General features: G+C 49.6%; 1 protein-coding gene across 5 annotated transcripts in view; it reads left to right on the top strand.

Moving 5' to 3' along the window:
• PHC2 (polyhomeotic homolog 2) overlaps positions 1 to 22088 on the top strand; it is a 113550-nt gene that overhangs the window by 67701 nt on the left and 23761 nt on the right. For 3 of the 5 annotated variants that reach the window (XM_020896030.2, XM_020896029.2, XM_020896028.2), the window contains exons 3-9: positions 131 to 289; positions 1329 to 1406; positions 1868 to 2032; positions 4044 to 4196; positions 5233 to 5545; positions 17660 to 18102; positions 18368 to 18533. In XM_020896030.2, the coding sequence (XP_020751689.2) occupies positions 131 to 289; positions 1329 to 1406; positions 1868 to 2032; positions 4044 to 4196; positions 5233 to 5545; positions 17660 to 18102; positions 18368 to 18533 (1477 nt within the window). The remainder of the gene's footprint in view (positions 1 to 130; positions 290 to 1328; positions 1407 to 1867; positions 2033 to 4043; positions 4197 to 5232; positions 5546 to 17659; positions 18103 to 18367; positions 18534 to 22088) is intronic. The other 2 variants (XM_070459116.1, XM_070459117.1) reach the window with 2 other exon arrangements.

The raw sequence follows: 22088 nt of genomic DNA, 5'->3' as shown, positions 1-22088 counted from the left end.
AGCTGTGCAAACAGCTGTCTCCCCCGCTCCCTGGCGAGTGGGGATCACAGACCTGGTCATTCGGGGGGAGGGGTTGGAGCAGGCCTGGCCGCAGAAGGGGCTCTTCCCTCCCCCGCTGCACCCTCCGCAGGTGATCCAGCAGGCCCTGCATCGGCAGCCCAGCACGGCAGCCCAGTACCTGCAGCAGATGTATGCAGCCCAGCAGCAGCACCTCATGCTGCAGACGGCGGCCTTGCAGCAGCAGCACCTCAGCAGCGCCCAGCTCCAGAGCCTGGCGGCCGTGCAGCAGGTGAGACCGAGGATGCCGCCAAAGGAAGCGGGGGAGGAGACAGGTGCCCCGCCCCTCCCACACATTCTCTAACTGCATCCTCATGGAACCCCTGTGAAGTAGGCACCACTGTCATCTGCATCCTTCAGCAGATGAGGAGAGAGGCTCTGGGAGGCTCAGACCTCCCCTGGGGGCCACAGAGCTCTTGAGGGGAGCTGACCTTGCTCAAGGAAGGACCGCCAGCTGCCTGCCTCACCACAATACCGCACCGCAGGAAGGGGACTGAGGGTTCGAGAGGGCATCCACAGGAGAAGGCCATCGCCCGTTCAGCCCACCCATCTGCCCTCAGTGGCTGAGAAGAGCTCAGTCATCCAGTCAACAGAATGTTTATGCATCTACTGTATGCCAGAGTTCATGTCAGCGCTGGGTGCACCATGGACCCTGTCCTCCTGGAGCTTGTGGTGGGGAGACAGCAAGTAGACAGAAACCCAAATAGATAAGAAAGCAAAGTAGCTAAATATCAGAGTGCTGACTAGCTCTCCCAAAGAGAAGAGTAACAAGGAGGCCCACCTTAGTCCAGGGGTGGTTGGGGGCCTGTCTGCTGGAGGAACAATGAATGAATGAATGAATGAATGAATGTCTGCTGAAGGATGAGAGGAAGCTGGCCAAGGGGAGAGCACAGGCTGGACATTCCAGACAGTCTGTGCCCAGCTCGCCATGTGGGAGCCTTGAGCCGGGTATAATAGAGGGAGGCAGGGTGAGGAGCTGAAGAAAGCTGGAAACATGAAGAAAGCTGAAGAAAGCTGGGTGATGGTCCTAGCTGACAGCTGGAGTGCTTCTGTGTAAATGCTTGGCCTTGTGTAAGCCTTTCAGCAATCCTGCAAGCAGTCCCCACTGTATAAAAGAGGAAGCCGAGGCACTTGCTTGAGGGCCCATAGATGAGCCAGAATAAGGACATGACTCCTCATCACTGCCCTGCAGTGCATCCCATAGTGGGTGGGGGCTGAGGGAATGGCTGGAGGAGATCTGGGCCTCAGTGACAAGGATTCTTCTTTCCCAGGCAAGCCTGGTGGCCAACAGACAAGGGAGCACTCCAGGCAGCAGTGTGTCTGCACAGGCCCCTGCCCAGTCATCCTCGGTGAGTAGGGTGGGGAGCAGCAGGCTCCTTCCAGGACCTTCCTTCCGTCTTCCAGGCCACTTCCTTCCACTTTGCCCAAAATGCTCATGAGCCTCCACATGCAATGGTGGTAAATCCTCAGTCATGTAGAATCATGGCTGGAATCCGTTACTCTTGCCAGGAAAAAAAAAAGATATGTGCCACTTTCTAACTTCGGTTAGTAACTCCCTGTCATCTTTACAATGTCAGGGCTCCTGGTTCATGGCTCAGCCCTCTTCCCATGAGGTCCTCTCAACAGCGCTGCACACAGGCCAGAGATGCAGCAGTGCTGGGGAGATCTAGGACCCAAGGATCAGAGTTGGTCCTAAAGAAGGCTGAGTCCACGAAGGAACAGAGGAGGTGGAGAGAAAGAAGTGGATGAAGGGGTGCAGAGTTAAGCCACAGAAGCACCTGTTTCCTACTGCATGCATCTCTCTCCCCAGATCAACCTGGCAGCCTCCCCAGCAGCAGCCCAGCTCATCAACCGGGCTCAGAGCGTCAACTCAGCGGCTGCCTCAGGCATCACCCAGCAGGCCGTGCTTCTGGGCAACACATCTTCTCCAGCCCTGACCGCAAGCCAAGCACAGATGTATCTCCGGGCACAGATGGTGAGTCCCCAGCCTGGGCCATGGCTCAGTTAAGCCAGGAGGACAGAGGCAGAGAAGTTGGGAGCTGGACGATTAAAGAAGGGTGGAAATTAGAGAAGGGTGGGGAGGAAGCACCAGGCGGACAGTTGGCAGGAAAGCAGGGGTGGCATAAAGAAGGCGGCCTGGAAGGCTGACGGGAGCTTTGATATCAGCTCCATGCCTCAAAGAAAGGTAGGGTTCTAGGCCAAAATTAAGTTACCCATGATGCCTCCTTTCCTTTCCCTCTGAGAGTGAAACAGAATTATCCTCCTCTTATCAGAAACCACTCCCTAAAATTCGTTACAGTAGGGAACCCAGGTGGTCTGTCCACTCAGACACGTAAGACAAGCAAGTGCACAAACATCTGAGTAGTCCACTGGGACTGTCCTGCAGGGATTGGCCACCACTAGTTCAGGGCCAAAAGTGCATTCCAGCCCAGGTGGTGAAGGCGGCCGCCAGCTCCAGGACCTGTGTTGTCACCACTGCATTCCCAGCCGGGCCTGCATTCCCATCAGGGCCACCCGGTCAAACATTCATCAGGTGGGCTTGCTTGGGCCGAATGTACTCAGGATGGTATCAGCCCTCCACAAACATACCTAGAGTCCCGCCTTGATACCTGTCCCTAAGAGGTGCAGAGGCCCATAAGAAGCTGAGGGGTTCCTAAAATTAAGCAGACTTTCCCAAGAAAGCAGCAGCATTTGTTCACCCAAGGAAGCAGGCAGGTCTAGGTCTAGATTGGGCTCAGCCCACTGTGAGTCCAGTCTCCCGGCCCTGCTCTGAATTGTGCTCCCTCCAGCTCCTTGACATACTATCCTGAAGGCTATATGGCCCCAGCCCTCGCCTAGTTTTTGTGGCCAGAGCTTGACACTGGGAGCTTTTCTGGTTCTGCTCCAGCACTTCCATTCTTGACTCTGAACTCACTGAGGTGCAGCTCCATTCCTGGGGAATAGCCTCTGAGACACCCATGGGGATCAGACTTCCACTTCTCCAGGGAGCCAGGCAGCCCACATGACACCACCCAAACCTGTTCTGTCTTCAGTTTACCCCATCCCTTCTCTGGCTCAATTGCTCCCGCTGGAGCCCTGGATCCTGGCCACCTCCCTCCCCAAAGTGGGGTGCCCTTGCTCAGAGGAGTAGGTATGCTGTCATATACATGTCCAGAGCTGGACTCACAGGGGTGGGAGTGTCACACAGAGACCCTCAGTCCCTGTGTGCCATTCAAGGAGATGTAGACACAAGTACAACTTGGTTCCTCTTGGTTCCTCTGGCACTATTGTCTCTGCTCATGCATGTACACACACACACACACACACACACACACACACACACACACACACACACACACACACAGAGCCCAGTCTAAATTTGACTGAAAAATGGCCAAAAGAATCTAATCTGATCCCTTCTGGCAGGAAGTCCTGTTCTGACCCATACCTAGAGTCCAGAGCAAGTTAGATTTTTTTTAAATTTTTTATCTTGTATTGGGGTATAGCTGATTAACAATGTTGTGATGGTTTCAGGTGAACAGCGAAGGGATTCAGCCATACATACACATGTATCCATTCTCCCCCAAACTCCCCTCCCATCCAGGCTGCCACATAACTTGCAGGTGAGATTTAGAACATGGTTCCAGGGCATCTGTCTCAGCCCAGGGGCCCTGCTCCCCGGGATGCTGCAGAGAGGGACTTGAGGGTGTCCAGCCATCCTTATTGGTCCCTCCTCTGGGGTGAGCTCTTAGCAGAGGCCTCTGAAGTACACCTGACTTGGTGCAGCCCCAGGACGGCCCCCTAGCCCTGGCCCTTCCCTGCCCGGCCTGGATCAGGACTTGAGGGGCCTCCTGAGATTTTCAGGAGACACCCCTGGACTCTCTCCCTCTCCCACCTCCCCCACTTCCCCCCCCCCCCACCCCGTCTGCTCCCTGGCTGAGCTGTCGTATCCTGTGGCTGAGCCCACATTGGGCAGGTAAAAGGCGCCTCGTTTCCTGTGATTCCAGGCCCAGCCAGGTAACCTGGTGCAGGTAGCTAGGAGCCTAGGCGGCACTGTTCCTTTGTCCCCTCAGCTCATCTTCACGCCCACGGCCACCGTCGCTACCGTGCAGCCTGAGCTCGGCACTGGCTCCCCCGCCCGGCCCCCCACCCCCGCCCAGGTGAGGATTCCATGCTTGTGGGTGGGCAGGGAGGGTGGGGACCCCCGCCGAGGGGGCACTGATGCTGGGTCTGGGCCCGAGCCCTGGAGGAGCTCGGGGTGCTCCAGGAAAGCAGGTGGGAGACGGTGTCTCATTACCCCTAGACTTGCTCCTTGATTGCTCGCTGAGAAGGCCTTGGCCACTCCTGACTCTCTTCGGGCCCCAGCCACGGGGCAGGAGCAAGTGTGATCGCCAGTAACAGTGGCACTTACTACCTTGCACCCTCCCCAGGATGAGCTCTGTCCTTGCTTTTTAAGAGGAAAATTCTGCTCTGATTACACATGCTAGCAGCTCTAGGAATCAGGAAAAATGGCATGGAAGAGGGAGCAAGGATGAGTCCTAGGTCCCTTCCTTCTTCTGGGAGCACACAGACACAGCTGTGGCTGTAAAGATTCTTTGGGTGGTGGGGAGCAACCAGCCCCATCTAAGGGATGAGGATCAGACGCGAGACTGGCATAACCTCTGTGTGTCCAGCAGAGGGTGCCAGGGACCAAGTTGAATCAGCCCGCCCGTCCTGATGTGTAAACCCGATCCTCAGGACAGGATAATCCTTCACCTGGGAGACCTTGCTGGTCAATTCACTTTCACTTTTGCCCTGGCCTTTCCCAGTGTGGGAAGCCCCATGCCTTGCCATGATTCTTTCTAAGTGGTACGCAGCCCATCCAGATAGATTGGGGGAGGAGGGGAGGTAACAGAAGGGAGAAGCAGCCCTGGCCTCACTGCCCCAGCCTGCCCCAGCCAAGGCAGACATCCCTGCTCAGAATTTGGTTTCTGATGAATCCAATGACCAGCACTCTGTCTGTCCCCTTTAGAAGCTCTGCTCCTGGTTTCTCCTTGAGCCCCTGTCTCTTGTCTCTCTTGCTTTCTTTCTGATTTAACAACTCACTCTCATGTTCAGCATTCCTGGATCCATCCCTAACTCCTTCCATGTCTGAACTGTGTGTTGGCATTGCTCACACACACATTCTCTGGACTCCTACAGACCCCTCTTTTCCAGGTACAGAACTTGACCCTCCGATCACAGCAGACACCAGCTGCAGCAGCCTCGGGCCCTACCCCCACCCAGCCTGTCCTGACCAGCTTGGCCCTGAAGCCCACGCCAGGTGGTAGCCAGCCTCTGCCTACCCCATCACAGGGCAGAAACACCGCTCAGGGTTCCCCTGCAGGTGCCAAGTCTGGCACAACCGACAGTGTGACAGAGCCACCCAAGAGAGGAGACAGCCATGGCAGTGTGCCCGGGAGCTTGGAGGGCCGGGCTGGGCTCAGCCGGATGGTGCCCGCCGTGGCTGCCCACCCGCTCATTGCACCAGGTAAGGGCTCCAGGAGGAAGGATCCTATCCCAGAAAACTCAGAGGGATGATGGGTCGGGGGAAACTTCCGCACTCTCCTATTTCCCATGGGCAAGATAAGATGTCAGCCGTGGGTCTCTCTTTCCCGTTCTGCAGTCTTGAGAAGTTCTTCAGCTTCAGATTCTCTTTCATGCTTCTTGTCCAGCTTTAAAGAAGGAAGCCATGTTAGTGGAAATAAATGGGACCTTCTTTTTCTTTTTTTTTCTTTTTTTTAAGAGGAGAACCTTGTTCACATAAATGCTCCATCATTTAATTTTCTCTTATTTGACCACACTGTGTGTCATGTGGGATCTTAGTTCCCTAATAGGGGATCAAACCCGTGTCCCCTGTAGTGGGAGCGCAGAGTTTTAACCACTGGACTGCCAGGGCAATCCCAAACAAGACCTTCACAGTGGGTACCATGATTCTCAGGGTACCCAATCATAGCTCTTCACCTAGGTGGTGGAGGATAGGCAGTTACACTATTTTGAAATTCTCTAAGAGTCAGCAAAAAAAGGAGAGGGGCCAGCCAGAGGCATGTAAGAACCACACAGGGAGATGAGGAAGTGAGAAGTTTATTTTTTCATCACTCAACAGACATTTGTTGATTAATATGTGTCAGTTATGTTGCCAGTTCCGGGGGTGCCGAGATAAATAAGACATGGGCCCTGCCTCCCAGGTGGGCACGGTCTGGAGAGACAGATGAGTACAGCCTGTCGTAGATGTGAGTTCTGAGCCCTGGAGGATCACAGAGGTACCATCTAGCCTGGGGGAGAAGAGCCAAGAAAGGTTTGCCAGTAAGAGTGGCACTCAAAAATAAATCTTGCAGATTGAAAAAGTAATAATCCAGCAGATTACTTATGAGGCAAATTATGTGAACAGGATGAATCAGTATTCCCTGGGGCTAGACTCTCCCTACTGCTAAAATTCTCCCAGCACTGCCTACTGTAGGCAGTCTTTAATGAGGAAATCTGCCAACAGCCCTGAAAGCCAGACTCATCAGTCTCAGGAAGAAGACCAAGCTCTTATAGCACAGAAATGTAGTGATGGACCATGTGGCCTTGCATTAAAGATAGAGTCACCCTGGTCACATCCCTGAAATAACCACTCCCCCTCTGTCCTCACCCAGACCATTTTACAATCCAGTCTAACCTGCGTTTTTATTTTTCTTGAGAGCCTACTTTATGCTTGTTACTAGATTAACCACAATGATCAAAATGTGATTTCTCACCTAAAGGAGGGTGCAATCAAAAGGAGGGAGATAAATTTTTAAGCAAATCCATCTGGTTTCACAATTGCCATTGTAGGAGTAAGTACGAGGTTTGGGGGGGGGGGTGGCCCAGATGGACACCTCTGTGCCAGGCAGGACGGATCAGAGATGCTGTCCCTCCAAGGAAATTGCCCTGGGTATTGAAGCAGGAGTCGTTTCCCCAACAAAGGAGGGGAAGATATTCTAGACAGACGACAGAGGCATAAGTAGAGCCTTGTGATGTGAACCACGAAGAGTCTGAATTCAAGTCCTTTCTTCACCCTCTGGAGGCTTCAAGGACAGAGGCAGTCTCTGCCTGCAGCGGACCCTCTGAGCTGAGGCAGGCAGCTCTCTGCAGAAGTCGAACCGGGCCTTTCTTCCAGGCTGGCATTGCTTTCTCCAGAGACTAGTCCAGCCTCTTCCTTTTATGGAGAAAGAAACTGAGGCTCAGAGGGTAAAGTCTGGGTGGGGGGAGGTGGGGTGTCTTGAAATGAGCTGATATCAGCTGAGACTAAAGCAAGGACCCCAAATTAACATTTCTTCTACCTCCTCATGCAACCTACAAACCATAGAGCAACATCTGCACTTCCAGACTTCTTGAGAACCCTGTTTCTACCCAGGTCAAAATGTTACCCCTGCCTAGATCTAAGCCAGCACCCACCCCCCAGATTTTAAGGACCCTTCAATGGAAAGACTAGTTCTTAGGTTTCCTCCTAAGGCTCCTAGGCAACCCTGGGGCCTCAAGAAAACTGGATACAAAGGGGACCAGCACTGATAAAAACCTCTGATGTGTATTAGACAATACGCCGGGCTTTTTTATGTACCCCACTTCTTCTGCCTTTCAGAAGAACCCCTGTAGATATTTTCATGCATTTTACAGATGAGAAAACCGAAGTTCAGAGTGGTTACCCAAGAACTTACTATAAATATCACTCAAGGTCACATCAGTATTACGTGGCAGAACTGGAAACCGACTCCACGTCTGGCTGAGTCAGACAGTTTGCTCTTAATCATCAAGCGATGTTTGCCTCTTTCAGCTCTTTTGGGGCTTCCTAGGCCTTTCTTATTCCTGACCCGAAGTTCAAAGAGCCTCGTGGTTCTCAGATTGTTCTGGGTTTTACAGAGTCTAGCAGAGGGCTCTCTTCTCTTGAGCCTGATAAAAGGGAAGGCCAGTGAGTTACAGACCGAGGCCCAGGGCCCCAGCTGTGGCCTGAGACTAACAGTATGTGACTATAGGCAGTACGGACACCAGTGGTTCCCCAGAACTCTCTGTGGAGCAGCTGTGAGTTGCAGACCACAGACTCTCTCCCCAGTAACAGGAATCAGTAGGCTTTGCATTGTTCCTGCCTCCCACTGTCCCCTCCTGTTCTTCCCTTCCCCTCCCACCCCTTCCTCTCCGTGGTTCCACTCCCCACCCTCAACAGCAGCGAGGAGGCTTAAGATGCTAACAGATCCTTTCAGGGCCTCTAGAACAAAAAAAAAAAGTCTGAAATAATCCTCCCGACCTGATGGGGGTGGGGGGGTGGGTGGCCAGGAGCAGCACCTGCCCTGGGCGCACCACTGTTCCCCAGGCAGGAGGTAACTTCTGGCCTCCAGCCCAGCCAACACACTGTGAATGAGCGGGGGGGATCAGAGTGTGTGTGCATGCGTGTGTGTGTGTGTGTGTGTATGCCTGTGCATGTGTGAGTGAGAGAGAGAGAGAGAGGGACTGGGGAGCGGAGTGGCAGGTTTTTGTTTGTTATTGAAGCATTTTTTGAGCTGGCTGGCTGGTTGCCCCCAGGGAAAGTAACCAGTGGAGACTTGTGATGGGGGGCAGTCGGGGGTGGGGGAGAGCAGAGAGGAATGTGTTCTCTGGGGGCCATTCCCTCCCCAGCAGGCAAATGCTGCAGTCCCAGCTGGGACTGCTCCCACTGACAGCTGTTTGGGGGCAAAGCCCCTCCCCCCATGGCAAGCTCCCCGCTGTTCCCGCTCCTGTCACCTTGGCAACGGGCTTCTTTAGGCTCCGCAAATAGAAAAGGTCCCTTATGCCCTGCAAAGCGGTGGGTTGGTGGGTGGGGAGGGGGGAGGGAGCGGAGAGCAGAGCAGAGAGGTTGGGCCTCGCAGTGTGATGGGAAGACTGAACCAGGAGGGCAGAAGAGGGGTCCCCATAGGCCTGGCCTCCAGAGGAGACCTGGGGGAGCTGGGTCACAGCTCCGGATAAGAGGCTTGGTTCCCGGAGTCCTCATTCTAGTGGCTCCACTCAAGGCCCCTGGACATACACGCAGGCCCAAAGGTGAGAAGAAAGTCGCTGACCAGGAGGGAGATGCTGTCATAAAAGAGAGCCGTCCAGTCACTGAAAATCCTGGGTGCTTTTCACACAATTGTGCTCCAGATGCCGGGTCTTTGTTCTGTCTCTTCGTCCCTCCTCAGGTCTCCGGGAGGAGAGAGAATTCACTGTTGGGAAGGCCTGCCACACAGTGGCTTTGTTTTTACCACAGAGAGGGTTTTGTGTCAGGGAGTGGTGATTCTGTCTGTGAGAAGCTGGACAAATGTGATGCGTGCTGATTCCAGGACCCTTGGGTACCATATTTCCCTCCCAAAGCATCTGCCAAACTGTGGGGTAGAAACACATTTTTGCTGAGAAAGTCCAACAGAAACCAAAACATTACAAGAGGTCCTATTTTCTAGCTAGAATCAAGTCTCCAAAAACAATTTTGATGTTAAAAGCAGGCAACCAATTATGAAGATCATTTCAGTTACCCACTGTAGGACCAGATTGAGATTACTAAGCATCTCTTCCTTGTATTAGGTCAGGGTTGGGAGAAGCCAGCAGATACCAGCAGAGAAGTTTTATATTTGCTGAACATTTCTCACCATGGGTGTGCATGTGTGTGAAAGAGAAAGAGGAGAGGCGGACTGTGTGCCTTGGAACTGTCGGACATTCCTTCTTTCCCCAAATCTTTCCCCCAAGCTCCTCTTATGTTCCATCCATGGTTGCTGCCAGTAATAATAATTAACCAGTTAATGAACAACCATGCTCCAGGCACTGTACTAAACACCTAACCTACATATCTTATTTACCCCTAGCAGTAATTATTCATCTCACAAATGAAGAAGGTATGGCTCAGAAAAAAATAATTAATTACCATTTCCATATAACTTTCCCTCCTTAATTGTTCAATTCAGCTCCACATATACTCATTTAGCACCTATTATGTGCCAAATGCAATGCCAACCATATGGGCATTAGAGTTGAACAAGTGTAAATTCTAAGAGGGGCTGTGGAAATTTGAGTTATGCCTTGAAAACTGAGTATGTTTCCAGAACAGAAGTGAAGGGGATTATCTCAGCTGGCACCAGGAGGCATCTATGCCCAGAGTGGCCACGTGGGCCTGGGACCATCTGTGCATGTAGGTGGGCCCTGCAGCTCCCTGCTTCTCCCCGGCCCCACTGCCATTAGCTATGGGACTCCCAAAACTCTCAGTCCATCCCCTCTCGTGTTTGACTCCAGCACCTCTCTTCTAGCAGACCTTGTCTTTTCTTACATTTTCAGATGCCTGCCCACTGTCCACAGATGACTCCTCAGTACACATACAACCCTGCCCCCACCTCCACCCCCAGCGATTTCCAGCTGTCTGTGGGATCCTCCCACGAGGATGTCACCCCACCTGCATACACATTTTTAAAATTTGGAGATTCATACATCAAACCCCAAAGCCAGTAGTCTCCCTCTTCAGAAAGGATCCCCCTTTCCCTGTTCCTGGCTGCTGTCTGCAGTCGTCAGGTATTCCTGGACCCAGGCTTATAGTCTCAGGACGGTTTTGATTCATTTCCCTTCAGGGAGGCAGGAGTGTTAGAATGGAAAAAGCATAGGCTTCCCACTGAGACCTGGTTTCAGACCCCAGCTTCATCACTTACTGGTTCTGTGACCAGCATCCAGTTACTTCATCTCTGTAAACCTTGATTTCTTCGTTTATAAGACTAAGATGGTTCTTTTTACCACATGCTATAAAGGTGGATGAGATGAGATGTGTCCAGCACTGAGCAGGTTCACAGTGGATCCTCGTTCCCTTTCGCTCCTTATTCCCACCCCCTATCACCACCCTTTCTCACCACGTTCTGACCATGTTTTCTCTGTGTTAGCTCCCAGGTTTGCTTAAGGCCCACTGACTGTATGAGTTAGCACCTGACCCTCCTCCCGTACATGCCAGAGTCACCCTCCTCAGAAACTTGCTCCTTGCTTGTTTAGAAACCTTCACTGCGTCTTTATTTCCTGCTTCATCGGATCACAGGAGGGATTCAGTGATTAGCACGTTAATGACTTCTGACCACTGACTGACTCTGGGTGGGGGCCTTCAAGCCCCCAGAACCACTGTAATTGCTCAGGGCTTCCCTGCATAGATCCTCCACCTCTCCTCCCTCCAGCCCCAGCCCCTTTGTGACCAACATGACCTGTGCAGACCTTCCACCTCTCCTCCTGGCATCACACTCCCCCTTCCTCATCCGTCCAAGATTACCTCCAGAGTTCTCAGCAGCCTCCAACTAACCCTTGAAAGCCTGCCGTCTTAATTTGCACTTGGTGACTGCGCCCTTCACTCGCCCGTCAGCATTTTTCAAGTGTTTATGAGATCCAAGACACTCTACCTCATCTGTCAAATGAAGTCAATTTTCCCTGAATCTGCTGCATTGTAGGAGTCTCCTGGAAACAACTCCCCTTACTTGTAACCTGCGAACACTGCCCATTCGCCTCAGAGGCTGCTTGTAGGAGTAAATGAGACTCAGATTATAAGAATGCTTTGAGAAGTTCAAAGCAATATATACATAGCAGGTAGTATTTTAAGAATGCTACCGTGTATTGTGCATCTTCTCAGCATGAACAAAGGCAGTGAACCTCTCCTCTTTGTGGTTGAAACATAATCTTCCATTTGATACTAACAGACTACTCTGTGAAGTGTGTCACTGTTTGTAGAAGAGGAAATCAAGATTCGGAAAGGTTAAACAATTTTTCTTCAGTTGCACAGCCTGTAGGTGGCAGAACCAAGATTCAAAGCAGATCTGTCTCTAAAATCCATGCCGTTAGCCACTTCTGCTGTATTTTCATCCGTCTACCAAGGGTGGGTAGTTTCCTTTCTAATGCAGCAAGCTGTCTTACAAGGAATCCTGCTCACAGAGGGTGTCTGGTGGTTTTGCCAGGTAGCGCAGGGCAGGTCTAAAGATATTAGGTCATAGATGCCCACCACAGCGTGTCCCAGAGGTGGGCAACCCTGTTTTTGTAGACTTGTTTCCTCTGCCAGGGAGAGCCCCTCAGCTCCATTTCCCCTCTCACATTCCTCCTAGCCCTCAGCCTGGCAGGGCTGCATCTCAGAAAATTCGTGTGCCTATTTCTTCAGGTTTTCCTAAAAGGAGCATCCTGGTCTAGTTATGTGTATGTGGGACTCTGACCTCCAGAGTCAACCTCAGTCTCAGTCACTCCCTGAGGCCTGATCACATGAGGTATCTTTGGAGATGAGCAGCTTCTGAAGGGTGCTGGCATCATTTAGACACCCCCCCCCCCCAAAAAAAAAAACCTGCCTCCTCTCTGGCTGTTCTCATACCTGTCACCAGGGGTTCAGCTGCACAGGATGCCCTGAGGTCCCTGAAAGCACCATGGTATTTAATGCCTCAGGACTTCACACGTGCTCTTCCTTTCACCATCTTCAGAACTCTGAATCAGGTGGAACACTTACTTCCTCCGCGAAGCCTTCTCTGCTTTCCTTTCCAAGCTGAATCTCCTTTTCTGTGTTCTCAGTAGTGTGTGCTTGTCTGCTGTCATGAATATTTACCAAGTGATGCTGAGGGTATCTCTTTATCAACTCTCTCTTGCTAACCTGTATTCCACTAAACCTATTCTAGGGACCAGGTTTTAGCCAGCATCAAACATAGTGCTTGCTCTGTAGTAGGTGCTCAGTGATTTTTGCCGAGTGAACGAATAGTTGAAAGTATCTCTTCATTTTACTCTCTAAGCCCTGAAGAGCAGTAGGTAGTAGAAAGTTATGCCATTCCTCTCTTGCAAGCACCCTCCCCTCACTGGTAGTCCAGGTAATTCCAAATTCTAGTCAAGTATTGCAGCTCAGAGACAAATGTGTTTGAGCAAACCTCCAACCTACATCTGGGATGCTTGCAGCTCCCATGTGTTTTGAGACAAGAATCCCAGCACTTCTGGACAGTGAACTTTTTCCCGCATCCAGGAAGACTTAGGATCAATCGAGATCCGTTACTGGTCACAAGTTCTGGCAGTGGATGCAGCAAAGGGGGCGTGTCGGTAAACCCTCACGGCCAGCCCTCCTGCACAGGGGCCCTTAATCCTCTTGCTGCTAACAACCAACTGTTTGGGGAATGGTGAATTGGTCTCTTCAGATTCTAAGGAGGCTGTCAAGGTTAGAGCACCAGACGGGAAAGAAGAGCTGGCCTAGAGTCTCTCCATTGAGCTGGGCCCTAATTTAGGGAGGCCCCAGGCCTGCCCCTCCTCTGTTCCATAACAGAAAGGGCTGATGAGGCCTTCCAGAGCCAAAACTGAGGTCCCATGGAACTAAGCTTTTGTTCCCTAGAAGCAATGAGCCTTCTAGCAATGGGGGGTGGGAGCAGCAAAAAGAGCTCCAAGTGAAAAATGAAGCCCCTGGACTGTAGGAGGAAATAAAGGCCCAGAGAGATTTCTGTGCATTAATATTTCAAAAACCGATATGCCCCATCTGAGCTGTAGAGAAAAGGGATGCGCTGCCTCTGGTATGGTGGCTTCAGTGGGAAGTGCCCACCTTCAACCACCCCACGTGGGGAGGAGGTGAATCCACTTGGAGGAGGAGGAGTAGGAGGGAGGAGAATCCACTGGCCTCACTATGATTGACAGCAGACAGTTGCTGAGCATCTACAGAAATGTAGATTATGGTGCTGGACAGTGTGGAAGGGAAAAGAAACATTGAACATTAGTTCAACTAAAGCATGTCTTTTCTTTTAAAAAAAAAAAAAGAAACATAAAACTTTGACTCAAAAAGGATATAATCTGGCCAGATAGATAGGAAGTAAACAAACAAAAGCATAAAAAGTATTCCAGTTTAAGATACCGCTGATTGTAAAATGCACCATGTTTTTGACTCTAAGAAAAGCACTACTAATTAAATCAGCATCATCAACTGTAATATGCATCCTAATTCAAAAGATGTTAAAATGATGGTAGGGGGATAAGAATTTTTAAGCATTGATGAAATGTGTCTACAAGATAGCACATGTTAAATCACAAATGAATCAAAGAAATCAGCAATAAAAGCAAGAGCATTCAGGACTTCCAAGGGAAAACCCATAACTGGGGGTCAAGGCAAAGAGAGAGAACATGAGCTGAACCTGGGCCAAAGCAGCTTATGCCTTACTGAGATCACTGAGGCAGAAGGAGGGAATTCCAGAAAATGGAAGCACTGAAGTTGAAGCCAGAAGGGCACAGTGGAGAGGAATGCTGTGCAGACAGTGAGCAGAGCAGTCAGGCTGGACGAAGGTAAGGGCAGGCAGGCAGTGAGCAGAGGTTACACAGGAGGAAGATCTTCAGTAAACCAGAGTGCTGATAAAACCAAAATGGCCTATAGGGTTATCCCCAGCTCATGCTGAGTCGAGCTCTGAGGGGGAAGAGTTCTGCGGCACAAACAAGCTGGAGCTCCACCTTGCTGTCATTCATTCATTCATTCATACAGCCACACTGATTGAGCATCTACTAAATTCCAGGCACTTTGGAGGAAACAAATGAATCCTAAATTCTGAGTGTAGATATCATCGTGAACCCCACTCTAAAGATGATGAGCCAGAGGTCCAGTGATTACCCAGCCTCCCACTGCTGGTAAGTGGCAGGAAAGGGAGGTTGTGAGGATTTGATTTATGGCACTCTATAGACAGTGTGAGACAGGGTACAAACTTCTGTACAGGGCGCAGCGAACAGTAAAGATTGCTTGGATCAAAGAAATAATAAAAATTGAAAGGTTAGTTTATGTTGTAAGAAGATCTTGAATACCAGGGGCCTTAGACAACCACAGACAGAGGAGAGTCCCTGATGGCTTTTGATCAGGGATCAGATCTGTGTCCTAGGAAAATTAACGTGATCTATCCACAAGGCAGATTATAGAGAGAAGAAACTGGAATCAGAAAGACCAATTAGAAAGTTATTACAACACTTTAAATAAAAGGTATTTGACCCAGCATAATGCCGGAGTTAAATCATGGTCTTTGCTTTTTATTAACCTTGAAAGGTTAAGGATGTACATTCCCCCTGCCCCAAAATATCCTGGAGTCTTTGATCTATGAACTTCTCTAAGCTTTCATGAACTTTGTTTCCAGCCTCGGCATATACTAGCATCATCTGTTTCTAAAACAATGGCCTTCCACAAGCACCACAGGGTCAGGGAGAGTGGGACAGAGAGGAGGTCCAGGGAGGGAGGGCTGGGAGGCCAACAGTTGCCTCTCCCAATCTTGGTAAACACACGTGTACTGTGCCTAACTTCACTCTTTATACAGATCTAGAAACTTCTCTAAACTTCCTTCTTCCACATTATAAATCCTGAATTTTAAACTCTTTTCCCATGATAGCCACCCTCCCCATCAGATTGTATGATCATCTAGCCCAAACCTCTTGTCTCATAAAACCCTAAAGTTTGGGGAAGGAAAAGGACCTGTCTCGGGCCACACAGTCAGTGGGTAGCAGGACAAGCCTCTGACCCTCTTAGCCTCTCTGACGTGCACCATCTCCAGCTCTCAGCTCAAACCAGCAGCCCCTAGACGGACTCTGTTCCCGGGATAGGAATTCATGGTTTGGGAATAAGAGAACAAGTTTCACTTGAGTCTTCAGTGATACTTCCCTGCATCTGCAGATCTTTTTGACTGCTAGAGCCTATCCAGGCACTTCATGGCCTCTGCAGTATCTCTTGGGTGTCTTAACAAGGGTCATCTTAAAAATTCCTGATTACTAAGTTTGACTGATTAACAGTCTTTACCTGATTGTTAAGTTTAGAGCCGTTCAGGGTGAAATTAGGAGACAAGTCTCAGATTGGGGTCGGGGTCAATTTATAATCACCAAATGCCTGCTGGCAATTTCCAGTTGGATATTCTACCATCACCTGAAGCCCCACACATTTCTCTCAAAACCACATTACCGTCATGTTTCTCTCTGCCACAGTTCACCGTCATCCAGGCTATAGCCACGGTCCATCCATATTCCCTCCTCTGCCTCCAACAGTAGGTCACCAAGAGGCGTTTTGTGTCTCTTTAACACCTCTTGTTTCTGTCCTGTCTTTTCCATTCCTGCTGGCATTCTTCTTGATACTCCACATGGGCTTGTGATGAGATAGCTGGGAACCTATGTGTAATATTGACAAAATTCAAGAAAGAAGGTACCTCCCCTAACTGTGTGTGCAGTCTACTTCCTTTGTACCTGTGTCACAGAATCCTTTTTAAATGTTAGCTCAGGACCCAGAATTGGCATTCCCCTCATTGGCTGGGAGCCTGTGGTTGTAAAAATCCACTTGTGAGCTTCCAGCCGTGGTCCTCTATGCACTCGCACGGCACAGCCTCTCTCTGCCAGCCCTCCAGCTATACGAGTCTCTGCTGAGGACAGCTTTTAGGCAAGACCAGTCCAACTGAGCGGCCCTCAAGCTAAGCTGGCCTGGATGCCACTAGTCAGAGAGTGAGTAAGGTGAGAACGCCCAATCTCTGAGCTGAATTTCCTGAACCCCTCCTGTCCATAAGGCATGAGCTGGACACTGGAGGGATGATGAGAAAATATAGGAATCCTTACCTCCACGAGCCGGCCTGACTAAAAACGGAAGGAGAAAGGGCAAGCAGCAAATGGCAACCCCTGAATCCCAGTCCACAACAATACATTTATTTATTCAGCCCTCATCTACTATTAGGTATCATGCGAGGTTCTAGATAAAGCCAAACGTGATTGTTTCCAATCATCAGGGGTTCATGACCTGTAAGGGAAGATAGCTAAGAAACAGTTCTTATCCATTGCGATACACGTCATTATGGTAAAGGTAAGCCCAGGACACTCAGAACCTAAGCTAAGACTGAAATAAGACTTTTAATAATATGATTGAATATGCAAATTAAGTGATTGACCGTGGCCGTGTCCCAGGCACTGTGCTGTTCACATTATGTCATTTTTCTCTCATTTGCACAGTTTTTTTGTGGTTTTTTTTTTTCTTTCTTTCTTTGATCCTTACAACTTTCTGGGAAAGAGATATTTTTGTTTCTGGTTTTCAGACAAGACATCTGAGGCCTCAAGAGGCTAAACAGCTAGCCCAAGGTCCTCCACTTGTAACAGGAAGAAACTGTGGTCCAGCCCAGGCTGCCTCCCACCAGAGTCTGAGGACTATCTGTGCAGAAGGCCCTCCCTGGAGGGGGCCTAGTCTGAGCAGAGCCAGGAGGGTGACTAACAGCCATCCTTACAGAGCTGGGCTGGGTGATGGGCTGCACCTGTTGCAAACATGGATCAAAGCAAGTGCAGGGCATGGAGGAGAGAGAGAATGTAGCACCCTCCAGTATCCAGGGTTTCTCTGAACAGCTGGAATGACCCAAGAAGGCTTCACAGAGGAGGTGAGCTTTGCATTGGGCTTTGAGGGCCAGCCAAGGGCCCAGTGTTTCAGCATAGGAAGAAAGCAAGAAAACAGAGAGAGAGAAAGTCAGTCCCTAGCAATGGGCAGGCTAAGCTCTCGGCAAAGGAGGAAAGAGATGAAAGCAAGAACATTGAGTCTGGAGAGCCTTCTTTATGTGGATGTGGGAGGGGGCGCAGCTGGGGGCACACAGCAGAAGACCAGGCCAAGCCCTGCCACCTAACCTGGCCTCTCCCTCTTCAGCCTACGCTCAGCTGCAGCCGCACCAGCTCCTCTCCCAGCCATCCTCAAAGCAGCTGCAGCCCCAGTTTGTGATGCAGCAGCAGCAGCAGCCATCACAGCAGCAGCAGCAGCAGCCATCACAGCAGCAGCAGCAGCCGCCCCAGCCATCACGGCCGGCGCTCCAAGCCCCGTCTCATCCCCAGCTGGCCTCAGTCCCTCCAAGCCTGGCCCTGCAACCCAGCCCAGAAGCCCATGCCATGCCGCTAGGCCCAGTCCCATCCGCCCTGCCTCTCCAGTGCCCTGCTGCCAACCTGCACAAGCCTGGCAGCTCTCAGCAGTGTCCCCCTCCCACACCAGACACTGGGGCTCACAACGGATATCCCGAGGGCCTGGCCCACACCCCTCAGCGCAGGTTCCAGCACGCCTCGGCTGTCATCTTACAACTACAGCCTGCTTCACCGGTGGTGAGTAAGCCTATCCCAAGGTCCAGGGAACAAAGAGGGAGGACACCACTCAGTCCATCCCATGGCCCCCACTGGAATGTGTATCTGGGTGGGCTGAACATCAAAGTCCTCTCTGAGTACTCCAAGAAAGAAAAGGGGCCTCTCTCTAACTTGAGGCTGGCTGAATCTTAATGTCCTTCTACCCAAGCTCCACGGAAGCAGGGGATGTGTTCAGGAAGGCAGAGACAATTCATGAGCAAATCATATCTGTCCTGTCCTTCAACAGCCCCAGCAATGCACCCCTGATGACTGGAAGGAAGCAGTACCTGGGGAGAAGTGTGGGTCGGAGACTCGGTCTGGCCCATCACAGCATCAGCAAGCCATCGTCACTGCCATGCCAGGTGGTCTGACTGTGCCCAAGAGCCCGAACATCCAGCAGTCCCCAGCTCACGGTATGAAGTGTAGCGGGGCCCTTGGGGGAGGGGAGAGAGTCAGCCCTCCTTGCCACCCCCTGGCACATTGCACTTGGGCCTCTAGAATGGGAAGGAAACTATCAACCCCAAGCAGCAAGAAAGAAGCTGGGTAGGTGGGATCAGAGAGTGGATTGAGAAGACGAAACAAGGATAAAGAAAGGGGACACAGAAGGTATAAAAGGATAGAGAAAGAAAAGAATTGAAAGTTCTAGGTGAGACCGGCCTGTCACTGCTGTCAGATGTATCCACATAGCCATATGTCAGGTTGAGAGTTCACCCAGCGGTCCAGTTGTCTCAATCCTCTGCTCCGCTTGGTATGAGAGAGTGTTCTTGAAGTTGGCGATATGACAAGGCGGCTGCATAGCACACAGATGAGGGCAATGCCTAAGGGGATCTAGCAGGGGATTCATGGAAAGCCTCATTGAAGGAACAGTGGCTCTGCTCCCAGCTCCCACTGAGTGCTCAGTGTCAGGCAGGCTTCTCTAAGACCTGGGTTTCAGGAGGCTCCATTGATCCCTCCACCCTGACAGGAGAACCACGGTGGTACCTCTGCCCCCACAGCAATCCCCTCACTTTCCTTTCCTTCTCTGCCAGTCTGTGCAGCCATCTTGGCCCAGATCTTGATGACATTCTGGGCCATGGGCCACGTATACTCAGGGAGGCAGTTCCATCGTTGAACTCAATGTGCTCAGAGTGGGGGTGGAGAGAACCAAGAGAAAGGGGGGTTTGGAAATGGAAGAAAGAGAAATGAGAATAAAAGAACTTTGGGACAAAGTAGTTATAAATGTCCTATAAGGAATGGAAGAGGGATCAAGGAAAAGAAAAGCAAAGGAATGCAAAGAACATTCGAAAAATTAAAAGAGAGGAGATCAGAGTTCTCTTGACAAATTGCAATGAAAAGGGGTTCATCATTTTGTAAAGCAGCCCATTCCACTGTGGGATTGCTCTAATTATCAGAAAGTGGCTTTTCAAATTAAGCCAAAATCTATTGTCCTGGAACTCCCACCTCTGGCTGTGATTCTGTCTTGTGGATTGTAATGGAGTCCATCTCCTACAGTGTGTGTAGACAATTATCATGTCTCTTTCTTCTCCCCCCCCCCCCCCCATTAAAAAAAGAGAGAGAAGGAGAGAAAAAACATCTCCAGGCTAAATATTTGAGATTTATTTCCTTTTTTACCTATCACACATCAAGACCTCCCATTTCCGCCATGCTGATCATTCTTGTCTAGCCACATTCCACCCTTCCACTAATTCTCTTAAAGTGTGATTCCCCCAAATGAAGCACATTAATTCCGAATATAAAAAGATGCTAGTGACCCAAGGTTGGCACCTAGACCTAGCTTTATAAGCCCTCCAAGAGGCAGAGCTCTGCATAGTATAGTAGAGAGGAACTAAAATTTGTTGAACACCTACTATGTGCCAAGTTCTGTTTTCCTTTGCTCACTCATGATATCCCTGAGAGAGCAGTACCATTGTCCCCATTATTTAGGGGAGGAAATGAAAGGCTCCAGGTCTCAGAGGTAAGAAAGGGCAGCCCCATAATTCTGGCTTCAGGGGTAATGCCCTCACCAGCCTTCATCACGACATTGCACCTATGACCCCATGTTAACTCCCCCAACCCAAGGGAATGATACCTTTGGTTCACAGAGCACTGTGTCTTGTGAATCCCAGAGGGATTGGGCTTGGTTTTGGTTTCTGTTTTTGTGGTTTCTTTTTACATGAACTGCTATCATTTCAGGTCCCCTCCATCTCAAACTTGTACTGTTTATATTGTGAGCCAAAATGTTATTAATTATATCCATTCAGTGGTGTCTTGTGAATTTAGCCCACAGTTCAAGGCACACCAGAAAATGGTAACAGTTGATAGCTACATTTAATGAGTCCTCTCTGCCAGCTTTACATGCATTTCCTCACTTAATCCTGCCAATAACTCTCTGAAGCTGGAACCTTTATCATGCCCATTTTCAAGATAAGAAAACTGAGGCACAGAGAGAATAAGTGATGGGCCAGGAATGTTTTATATCTGAATTTTGTCACTCATTCTACTAACTCCTCTGCTTAACTTTGCCATCTGTATATTATATAGCATGTCTTTAACCAATTTGCTGATAGAAATGTTGAATAGGACCTGACTGAAGACACATGCCCAGTCTGCAGGTTGGTGATAATCAACAGTCTTTGTTCAGTTATTTGTTATCCAACAATCTCTGAATGAACTGATATTTGCCTTCCTTTCTTCATCTTGTCTATAAAACTCTCAAAATTTTTTTCTGAAATCTAGTCCAAATGATACACATATAACAAAGCACCCTGTTCCTAAGGTTCTGTTTCATGAGAAAAGTAAGTTTTGCACAATGAAAACAACTGTCAACCACCCAAGATTTAAATATCCATTCTGTATTATATGTTTGAATGCCTGCTTTGTGCAAAGCACTGTGAAATGGGAGGTAATCCACAGAGAAAGAAGGTCTGTACCCTACCTTCAAGGAGCTTAAGGAAAAGATAAGAAGTGCACAGGAAAAAAATACAGTAAAAGATAAGATATGATAAATGTCATAGAAAGATTATGGGTAAGTGCTTCAAAAGGTAAGACAGAAAAGTTACTGCTGAGTAGAGATTATCTGGGTAGATTGCGGAGGGTGGGGGGGTTTGGGGGGAGGGAAGTGGCATTATTCTAGAGCAAAGGTTGGCAAACTACATCCTAAGGGCCAAATTCATCATATCACCAGTATCCCTACAGCCCACAAGCTAATAACTGTTTTTTACATTAAAAAAAATTTTTAAGACTCAAAAGAATATTTTGCAATACATGAAAATTATATGAAATCCAAGTTTCATGTAAAGTAATTAGCCTCCAACTAATAAAAAAAAGAAAAAAAAAGAAATCCAAGTTTCTGTGTCCACAAATAAAGTTTTATTGGAACACAGCCACATACATTTCATGTAGTGTTGTCTGTGGTCGCTTTCCTGATGCAACAGTAGAGTTGAATGGTTGCAATAGAGACCACGTGGCCTACAAAATCTAAAATATTTACTATCTGATCTCTTAATGAAAAAGTTTGCCAGCTACTTTTCTTGAGTCTAGACTTTTAGGAGAGGTAGGACCTGGACAGGTGGAGCTGAGCAGACGGTATTCCAGAAGGGACTAGTGAAGTAGATAAAAGTAGGGAGGGAGTAGTGTGGGCATGTTTATAGAACAAAATATAAGTGTAAGAAATGTAAGGACAGAAAGGGGGAGGAAATGTGAATATTAATGAAAGGCATTGAAAAATGGGCGGGGGGGGGAGGGAAAGAAAAAGAGAGCGAAGTAAACCATCAGAGAATATAAAATAAATGTAAAATGTGGAAACAAAAAGAGATGAGGCCTGAGGGGAAAGGGATGGGGAGACGAATGAATGCTAAGAAAGGTAAGGATATGAGAAGATGTTGGAAATAGAAGTCAAGTATGGGGAGAGGAATTCGGATCATCTATTCAGCATAAAGCTGGGCGTGGGGGGTCGGGGCTTGTGAAGGTCTCACAAGCTCTAGCACGTC

This window comes from Odocoileus virginianus, chromosome 30 (genome assembly GCF_023699985.2).
Source record: "Odocoileus virginianus isolate 20LAN1187 ecotype Illinois chromosome 30, Ovbor_1.2, whole genome shotgun sequence".
Classification (NCBI taxonomy): domain Eukaryota; kingdom Metazoa; phylum Chordata; class Mammalia; order Artiodactyla; family Cervidae; genus Odocoileus; species Odocoileus virginianus.
Note: the sequence above shows the minus strand (reverse complement) of the source record. Positions and strands in the feature narration are given on the sequence as shown.